The sequence below is a fragment of the Amblyomma maculatum genome, chromosome 3, assembly GCF_055883805.1.
Source record: "Amblyomma maculatum isolate TAMU_Amacu chromosome 3, ASM5588380v1, whole genome shotgun sequence".
In the NCBI taxonomy this organism is placed as follows: Eukaryota; Metazoa; Arthropoda; class Arachnida; order Ixodida; family Ixodidae; genus Amblyomma; species Amblyomma maculatum.
The window spans coordinates 206,856,482-206,866,089 of record NC_139346.1 but is presented as its reverse complement, the minus strand read 5'-3'; the positions used below and the strand labels follow the sequence as shown (position 1 = coordinate 206,866,089).

Here is a 9,608-nt window from a genome sequence, read left to right as displayed (position 1 = left end):
TGCACTGGCATTAAACACAGACTAAGGGCTGTAGCCCACTGGTCGCGAGGCCAATGCTGACTCTCAGTGACATGCTCGAAATGCACTAGGTAAGCGTAGAGGTCGTCCCTGCCCTCATTAAAACCCGGCATCAGCTTGTGCTGGCTTATGCGTTCGGCCCGAGCAACTTGACCTTCCCCCGTTTCTGACCTTGTCTCTCCGGTGCTATTAGCGTCAGTTGCCGGACCATTCGGCAGATCTCGTCGGAGCATCAGTAACTCCTTTTCTTCCTCCATCTCCGCCATCTCGAGTTGAGCCTTCTGCGACGCTATAGTTCTGTCTCCTCTTTCCGCCTCGCACGTTCCCCATTGCGTTCCTCTCTGCGACGAGGTCGCTCCTGGTCTATCCATTTGAGCAGCTCTTGATCCTCAAAGGCAAAAGTTCGACCATACTCAACAAGTCGTTCTAATTCTGATTCGGTCATGTTAGGTGGGAAGCGTTATGCAGTGCTAGGACACAGCACTAAAAAAAAAAAAAAAAAAGAAAAGAAATGCACCTACTCCTCTCCCTCACCGACACTTGGTTGGCCAGTCCTGTCCGCGGACGCCAATTATGTCACAAACCCTCGCCTTTACGGTCAACAGAGGCGCGGGATCCCCTTTACGGTTACAAATCGCCCCTCAATAAGGTTTGAGAACACAGTTAAAAGTTAGGACGGTCAACCCGTGAAGTATGTATGTCAGTGTGTGATTGAGGAATAAGTCCAAGAAAGTCGCTTTGTATGTATGTATGTATGTATGTATGTATGTATGTATGTATGTATGTATGTATGTATGTATGTATGTATGTATGTATGTATGTATGTATGTATGTATGTATGTATGTATGTATGTATGTATGTATGTATGTATGTATGTATGTATGTATGTATGTATGTATGTATGTATGTATGTATGTGTGTATGTATGTATGTATGTATGTATGTATGTATGTATGTATGTATGTATGTATGTATGTATGACTTTATTAGGGAGCCGGCAAACGACGGGTTAAAGCGTCGTGACGCTGGCCAAGCGTCTACCAGGGATTAAGCCCTACTCTGCACTACCTCATTTGGCCCGTTTGTGGTGGTTGTGAGGCTTGTGCTTTTCGAGCGCACCCCGGGCCTGCTGGACGGCCCATAGTTGAATGTCCTTGTCTGTATTCTGCACAGCACTTTGAAGTTCCGGCGGATATGTCCTGGATGCAGCTTTTGTTTATAAACAATGGGATATTTATAGCTAGTAGTTCAAATAAACTGCATAATAATAGAAAAAGGAAAGAAACGCCACGACACGACACGATAGTGATAAAAGACGAGTCGGTAAATGATGAAACAAAGACCGACAATGAACAAACACTGCGATAAAAGAAGACTATAAAGATAACAAAGGAAGTATTCCAGGTGTAGTAAATAGGAGCAAGAGTTACACAGAAAACACAGCGTAAAAATACTGAGTCAGATTAAGGTTTATGTTCAATTAACCGACAGATCAGGCGTCGAATTCGCAGAGTTGATAGGTAGCGGCGGCCGTACAGATGAGGAGAACGACGAGTTGATCGCGGGCTCGGTGAAAAACAAGACACTTTCGCAGAGCGAGCAGCCGCGAGTGAGGCCCGGAAGACTGAATCTTCCCAGAGCGCACTGCCGCGGGCGTGCTGCGGTCTGCTTTTTTATACTCTTGGCTGTTTGCGCTGCGGCCCACTGTCAAGGAAGCGCGATCGCCGGTCGCTGCCCCGGAGATTCATGTCGAAGCATGCTCAGAGGAGTGGGGAGATCCCGTAAGTTCCCCTCTATATGTGAGGCAGGAGATCATGTAACTTCCGCTCCATATGTGAGGCAGCTTGTGACAGGTTGCAATTTCTTGCCTCGCTTTGAAATCGAGATCTAGCTATTAACCCTTCACCATATCTGTCGCTTTTAACATCGAGGTATACGCGACGCCATCATCCTAACTCGCTGACGCCGTATTTCGCACGAAGAGACTTGTTCAAGTTTTCATTTTTTTTTTCCTCCACTGTAACCGACTGGAATGATTCCTTATTGCCTTTCGACACACTCTGATGTTTATTAACTTTGTCATTATTGTTTTGTTTGCCATGTCACCCATCCTGCTTGGACTTGTACAAGATTTGCAGTATTGAATAAAGAAAGAAAGAAATGTTGGCGGGCCTAGCGCGATCACGCCTGCCGGCGCCACTGCCGGCTACTTCCTCGTCCGTAAAAATATAATGCCACGTGGAAAACAGCTTACGTTTGATTGGGGCCGATGATTGAGCCAATGACAGGCACAGCTTCAAAGCAGTGCAAAGCAAGCGACGTATAATCGTTGACTGGGTGCAGATTGTGCGGGCAAGATCCTACTGAAGCGGCACTGTAGGCACAGCAGGTACGTACGGCCTCTAACCCGTCAGTCCTGTCGTGCAGTGAGTGTGGCAGCGGCGCATTCTTTTCTGTGCAGATAGCAGTGCAGTGGATGCTAAGGCGTTTCTTTGTTCTCATTTCATTGCTTCAGTCTAAACTCCAGTTTCTTTTTTTTTTTTTTTTTTTTTTTTTGATGCTTCGCTGTTTTGTGAAGCGACGGCGCAACTGACGGGACACTAGAAAACTGGCAAGGACACACACAGGCGCTGACACAACGCAGCGCCGTTTTCTTCTGTCCCGTCAATTGCGCTGTTCCTTCACAATGCAGTAGCAACAAGCCTGCCAATTCGCTGTCGCCTGTTTCATGGTTGTCTGTTACCATTTTCTGTTAATCGAACGTTCCAACACTGCTACAAGCATGCCTTCACGAATCTTCTTTTTTCTTTCTTTAACAGAACGATAATGGCCGAGAGGCTGCTTGTATTTTCACCGCCTTCAAAAATGGTCGAGGACAACGAAAAGGAAGTCGAGGTGCCCATTCTGCTGCTGCAGCCATTTAGTAGGCCACCGCAGGTGACCTTTGAGAGAATTCCAGTGGGTCAGGAGGCAGTACGTCACCTGAAGATACTGAACCTTACCAACACCAACCACACCGTGAAAATAGGAGATACGCGTTCCAAGGGCTTTAAGGTTGAACCAGACGTCTTCGAACTAATGCACGAGCAGCACCAGCTCGTCTCGGTGTTCTGGAGACCGGATGGCAGTGAGACTTCGAGTAGGTTAGTGGTACCGGTTTCAACAGACAAGGGATATAAGGGTCGCTTCATCTTGCTGGGAACCATCAGCGAAGAACCGAAGCCATTGAAACCAGCTCGTAAGGTACGGCTATCTCATATTCCTACCGGTGCCTACTGGACTGCGTAGTACTTATAATTAATCCTCTCTGATCCCAATCCGTGGGGACGACGATAGAAGACAGTCACCGCTCAGGAACGCGCCGATTAAATAGGCGGGCGAGGAGGAATCGCAAGGATCGGCGCTCCATGCGAAAAGTTCATAGAATGCCGCGACTTTCTAATCAAGGACTTCCTGGCCACTCGTTCTTTGGTGTCGCCTTGCTTCTCGTCTTAGGTGTTTGTGTGAGGAGCAATAAACAAGAAACAATGCGGGGGGGGGGGGGGGGGGGGGGGGTCATGTTCATAAAGTTCGAATGTGATAGCAGATTTTCTTCAAAATGCTGCTGGCCGCTGAAAACCATAAAGTAGAGAAATCACTCTCCCGTTCCATAGAACTAGACTAATTATGTAATATACATTGAGGCCATAAATAATAACTTGTACTCTGATTTATTTCGAATGCTGAGGAGTTGCAGTCTTAGTTCGTCGACAACATCGTTGTCAATCCGAGCCGGCGAGATGAAGATCTCGGAGGCCATGCCCTGTCTATCTTATTACGTACGCCACACGCATGATGGCGCTAAGTGCACGCCAAGCGAAGAGGAAGTACAGCGGAAAAGTAATTTGCCACTCGCTTAACTGCGTGTTCTGTAAATCTGTAATTTATTATTATTATACGCCATAATACACTTCTCTAAGGGACATTTCTGAGACAACACCGCGATCAATAGACGCGCCTTTGTCCATTTCAAACCATCTAGCTGACGTGGCAGAGTGGTTAGCGTCGCACCCCGGAGGCCCACGTTCGATTCCTCAGGTTGGCGATCTTGCCTACTCGTTTTTATTTATTAATGCTTCTGGGATTTTTCGCTCACGACCAACGCCGGACGAGGTGGGACGGCGGCCGCCGACGACGACACCGACTTTTCTGCGACACGGGGCCCTTAACGCTACCGCATTTAAATCCACAGGCCTGATATTGGCTCTATAGCTGAGCCATCTCCGCTGCCTCTGCGGACAGAGGAGATTGATTGATTGCTTTATAGGAAGGGAAAGGTGCGGTCACTGTCTCACTTATTTTCAGTGGACACCTCAACCGCGCCGTAAGGGAAGGGAGAAAGGTGAGAGTGAAAGTGGAAAGAAAGAGGAGCCGTAGTGGATGGCTACGGAGTAATTTCGACCACTTGGGGATCTTTAACGTGCGCTAACATCGCACAGCACACGGAAAGAAGAGAAAATAGAGAATAAAGAAAAAGAGGGAGAGAAAGACGCGTCGCAACAGCTGTCGTCCACCACCGAAGCGATGGTGGGAGCTATGACGGCCTACAACAGATAAAAATTCGATGGCAGGCAAGCCCCCGCCGCAAGCGGCGGTGACCTACCTGTCCCAGCTCCATCAGGGCCCAGGAGCAGCCACCCTCCCTTCCTGCATCTGCAATCCCACACTTGAACGCGCGCCAAGGAACGCCATGCGACAGCCGCCGCAAAAGCGGCACACTGTCAATAAAGTTTTTTCCTTCTCCTCCTCCTGTCCACGACAGTATGAGCCATTAAAGGTTATAATTATTGGTTCACAGGAAGGGAAAGGCGCAGAATCTGTCACACTTGTTTCTGTAGACTGATTTATTTATTGGAAGGAAAAGGCGCGGTAACTGTCTCACTTGTTTTCTGTGGACACCGCAACCGCGCCGTAAGGGAAGGGAGGAAGGTGGGAGTGAAAGTGGAAAGAGAGAAAGAGGAGCCGTAGTGGAGGGCTACGGAGAAATTTCGACCACCTGGGGATCTTTAACGTGCGCTGACATCGCACAGCACACGGACGCCTCTTCGTTTCGCCTCTATCGAAACGCAGCCGCCGAGGTCGGGTTCGAACCCGGGAACTCCGGACAGTAGTCGGGCGTCTTACCACTGTACCACCCCGGCGGGGTTGTTTCTGTAGACACCTGAACCGCGCCGTAAGGGAAGGGAGGAAGGTGGGAGTGAAAGTGTAAAGAGAGAAAAAGGAGCCGTAGTGGAGGGCTACGGAGTAATTTAGACCATCTGGGAATCTTTAACCTGCACTGCACTGACTACGCTGCTCCTGGCCCTATGGGGCTGGGACTAGTATGTCACTGCCGCTTGCGACGGGGGCTAGCCTGCCACCGTATTTTTATCTGTTGTAGGCCGTCATTGCACCCGCTACCGTTTCGGCGGTGGAGGACGGCTGTTGCGACGCGCGTCTCTCTCCTTCTTCTTTTTATTATTTTCTCCGTTTTCTCTTCTGTCCTCACGAGGCAGCGGAGGTGGCTCAGCTACAGAGCCAGTAGCAAGCCCGTGCATTTTCTTTTCCTGCTTCCTTCAGTCGCAACAACAACTGCACTGACATTAATCAGCACACGGATGCCACTTCGTTTCGTCTCCATCGAAAGGACTATCTCTCTCTCAAATATTTAATTTAATGGACACACACACACACACACACACACACACACACACACACACACACACACACACACACACACACACACACACACACACACACACACACACACACACACACACACACACACACACACACACACACACACACACACACACACACACACACACACACACACACACACACACACACACACACACACACACACACACACACACACACACACACACACACACACACAGATGAAGTGAGGAAATGTGCCAGTTGTTGGCTTGCAAGTAGCATAATTTTTGAAACCTGCTTTATTGCTTACGTGTCATCTGTCACCGATTGCGCGGTAGAGATTTATGGTTTGAGAAAAAAAAATTAGTTCTCGCGTGCCGTGAATTGACTAATTCCCGCGGTCGCACAGCTTTCCATACAAAAGTAACAAATCCAAACCCAGGCAGCTTATCCGGCCCAGGATGTTGCATTCACATAAAAATGGGTTGTTTCCGAAAGCTTTATTGAAGCACACTCTTCAGAAAGGCAGTTGAACCAATTTAAATTCTGCTCTACCTTCTCTTATGCACCTTGCTCATCTCAAACCCCTCGCTTCAGCTTTAATTCTCCCGCTAAAAGTGACATTTTATAGGTACTGCTTTGGTTGCGACTGATATCGATGCCACCACCACCATTGTGCATCGCCAGGGGCTGATACTTTACACCGTGGCATCACAATTATCACAAAAGATGCCATTTTCGCTGTGTGCATAAAACAGCACATACAGTGGGCACATAGAAAGAGGCAAGGTGCAAGTTTTCCGCTTTATGCTAGTATAAGCACCTTGGGCATCGTACCTGTGGCACGTAATGAGTTAGTAGTCTCACACAATTTATTTACGATACTTCTCTGGATATGCATTGAAAGGTCTCATTCAAATTTCCGAGTGCTCATAGTCAAAGTGTTCTGCTTTTCAATGTACAGGTCCTGGTGCCCAAGCCAACCATCCAGACCAACATCCGCGCAAGCACCAAGGAGAATTGACTGAACCCCTGGACAAACATGAAAAAAATAATAATTAAAGAGCACTGCAGAGTCTGCATTGGACTAATGCGAAAGCACGGATGCTGCTGTTGGTTGCTTCTGGTTGCTTCTAGCTGCTTAATTCACTTCTTGTTTGCCCATTTTATTGTTTGGTACTTTCAAATTGCGCACCAATCCCTTATACAATAATTGGTTCACAGGAAGGGAAAGGCGCAGTATCTGTCACACTTGTGTCTGTGGACACCTGAACCACGCCGTGAGGGAAGGGAGGAAGTTGGAGACCTATGCCTTTTTTCTGTTCTACTTCCGGTTGCGTGACTTCACATCTAACTCACATTAATTCACTTCTCGTTCACCCATTTTAGTCTTTGGTACTTTCAAATTGCGCGCCAATCCCTTCCTATGCCCTTTTTTTTTTTCGGCTCTGCTTCCGGTTGCGTGACGTCATATCGCTCACGTCATTTCACTAGGCACCCCTTCTGATTTCACTCCCAACTTCCTCCCTGCCCTTATGCGCGGTTCAGGCGGCTGCGTTTCGATGGAGGCGAAACGAAGAGGCGTCGTGTGCTGTGCGATGTCAGCGCACGTTAAAGATCCCCAGGTGGTCGAAATTACTCCGTAGCCCTTCACTACGGCTCCTCTTTCTCTCTTTCCACTTTCACTCCCATCTTCCTCCCTTCCCTTACGGCGCGGTTGCGGTGTCCACAGAAAAGAAGTGAGACAGTTACCGCGCCTTCCCCTTCCTATAAATAAATTAGTAATTAGGCAAGGAGGATATATAAAACTCCACAGTACAAGTGTGGCAGATAAAGCGCCTTTCCTGTGAACCAGTTATTTTAATTATAATTACCTAAAGAATTTATAGGCCTAATTATTTTTTAGGCAACAACACTACGTCACCCTCCATCAATTGACACCACTTCTCAATTACAACTGCTGCGGACACGATTTTGCGGACACGGTCTGCGGACACGACCTGCGGACACGGCCTGCGAACACGGCCTGCGGTCACGATCAGCGGACACGGTCTGCGGGCACGGCCTGCGGACACGGCCAGCGAACACGGCCTGCGGACACGATCTGCGGACACGGCCTGCGGGCAGAAATCTGTGAACATAGCGAAGTAATGTTTTCGCATTAAAAGCAGTAACTCCCATCAGCGAGACCATCCCGAAGGAGGTCAAATCATTTGCAAGCAAGAATGCTGATCGTGAGAACCAGGCCTCAAATGCTTCTGCACCAGCACAGCCATCCAAGAAGGCAGCCTCAACTGTGTCACAACCATGCAAAACAGCAGTGCCTCCAGAGTGACTGCACGTGAGGGATGACGACGAGTGGACGTTGCTATTAGCGTGCCCCTAACTGGTGACACAAAGGTGCAACTGATACAGCGTTTAGCTGTGAAAAATGTTCCCAGCTAGATTAATCATTTGTAAGCCCAGCATTCACCAAATATTAAAAAGGAGAAACTCTACGTTTGGCGAAATTCGCCCCGTTTGTACGCGCTCCTCCACGCTCGTGTGCACACGCTACAGCCACATCCCTCCACTAGGGGAGAAACGCTAGCAGTGCGGAGCAAAGTTTAGCTTAGGTTCCCTACAGCTGTAACTTCTAATGGTTTGCCTTGAATGCTTCGCATGGAACATAAGCATCTCCATAAATTTGTCTACCTATTCTGGCTACTTAGTCTTCGCCCTATAAACTTTCAGTGAAGTAGCCAAAAGAACTCCAGGAAAAGTGGCGCTATCACCAATCAGCGATTTGCAGAAATTTTAGCAGCACCCAAAAACGACAACGACCACCTGGGGATCTTTAACGTGCACTGACATCGCACAGCACACGGACGCCACGTCGTTTCGATGGAGGCAAAATGAAGTGGCGTCCGTGTGCTGTGTGATGTCAGTGCACGTTAAAGATTCCCAAATAGTCGAAATCATTCCGGAGACACTACGGCCCCCTTTCTCTCTTTGCACTTTCACTCCCACCTTCCTCCCTTCCCTTCTATACAGTGCGGTTAAGGTGTCCACAGAACAAGTTTGACAGATACTGCGCCTTTCCTTTCCTGTGAACCAATTATTATTATTATTATTATTATTATTATTATTATTATTATTATTATTATTATTATTATTATTATTATTATTATTATTCAAGAAATAGACGCCGCATCACATCGCGGGGCGCGGCGAACTAAATAGGGCGTCGCGCGCAGAACCGTGCCATTTGCTTCTTTGAAGTCATTACATTCAGATGTTACAGTTTCTCTACAAAATTACCTCAGGGGCGCTGTTTAATATTATTGACTAGTAATGTGGTAGAGTGGGTAAGTGTAATAGGAAACAGTATGGAAACAGGAAATTTTCCCACTGCAATAAAAAGCTTGGAGGATATCGGCACAGTTCTTGTCAGGCACTGAGCCTAGACATTTTTAAAAAGATTATATGCCTGAATTAGAAGGGCCTATCAGGCACTATTTGTTCAGGGACTATATGGGAACATCAAAATCGCGAAAAGATTTGTGCCTGGCTGTTTCTCTAACGGCATGGATGCATGATCATAGGTGCTTAAATTTGCTATCCATGGAAAAGAGGGCTTAGGTGATGAAATGATTTCATTCAAACTCCATTTCACTGCGATTCTTCTTGAATTTGGTTGCTGTCCAGTATCTCACATCTGTGGAGTCTGTTACTGGAATCGGCAAGGTGGGCTGGTAAAAATAACATAAAATCTAACCAAAAGAACTCTGTTATATTAGCCTTACATTCAATACATATGCCACGCATCCTGTCCACAGCTTAAGAAACGGTAAGCAGAAAGGTGTCATTTTAAAGTGATAGCATTAAATGGAAGTTCCGCCAAACTACGGCGTCGCCATCTGTATCGGTG

At 47.5% G+C, this 9,608-nt stretch overlaps 1 protein-coding gene across 1 annotated transcript; it reads left to right on the top strand.

Annotated features, from left to right (window-relative positions):
- Positions 1-2,816: 2,816 nt before the first annotated feature.
- On the top strand, positions 2,817-6,765 carry LOC146197524 (uncharacterized). Its single transcript, XM_084596489.1, has 2 exons — positions 2,817-3,262; positions 6,663-6,765. The coding sequence occupies exons 1-2, from the start codon at positions 2,846-2,848 to the stop codon at positions 6,720-6,722; spliced, it is 477 nt and encodes a 158-aa protein (XP_084452615.1). The 5' UTR covers positions 2,817-2,845; the 3' UTR covers positions 6,723-6,765.
- Positions 6,766-9,608: the final 2,843 nt, after the last annotated feature.

Bases quoted from the DNA above. Each gene is read 5' to 3' on its own strand.
- LOC146197524 (XM_084596489.1), top strand. From the start codon at position 2,846: ATGGCCGAGAGGCTGCTTGTATTTTCACCGCCTTCAAAAATGGTCGAG. The intron at 3,263-6,662 runs GTACGGCTATCT...TTCAATGTACAG, and splicing joins CATTGAAACCAGCTCGTAAG to GTCCTGGTGCCCAAGCCAAC.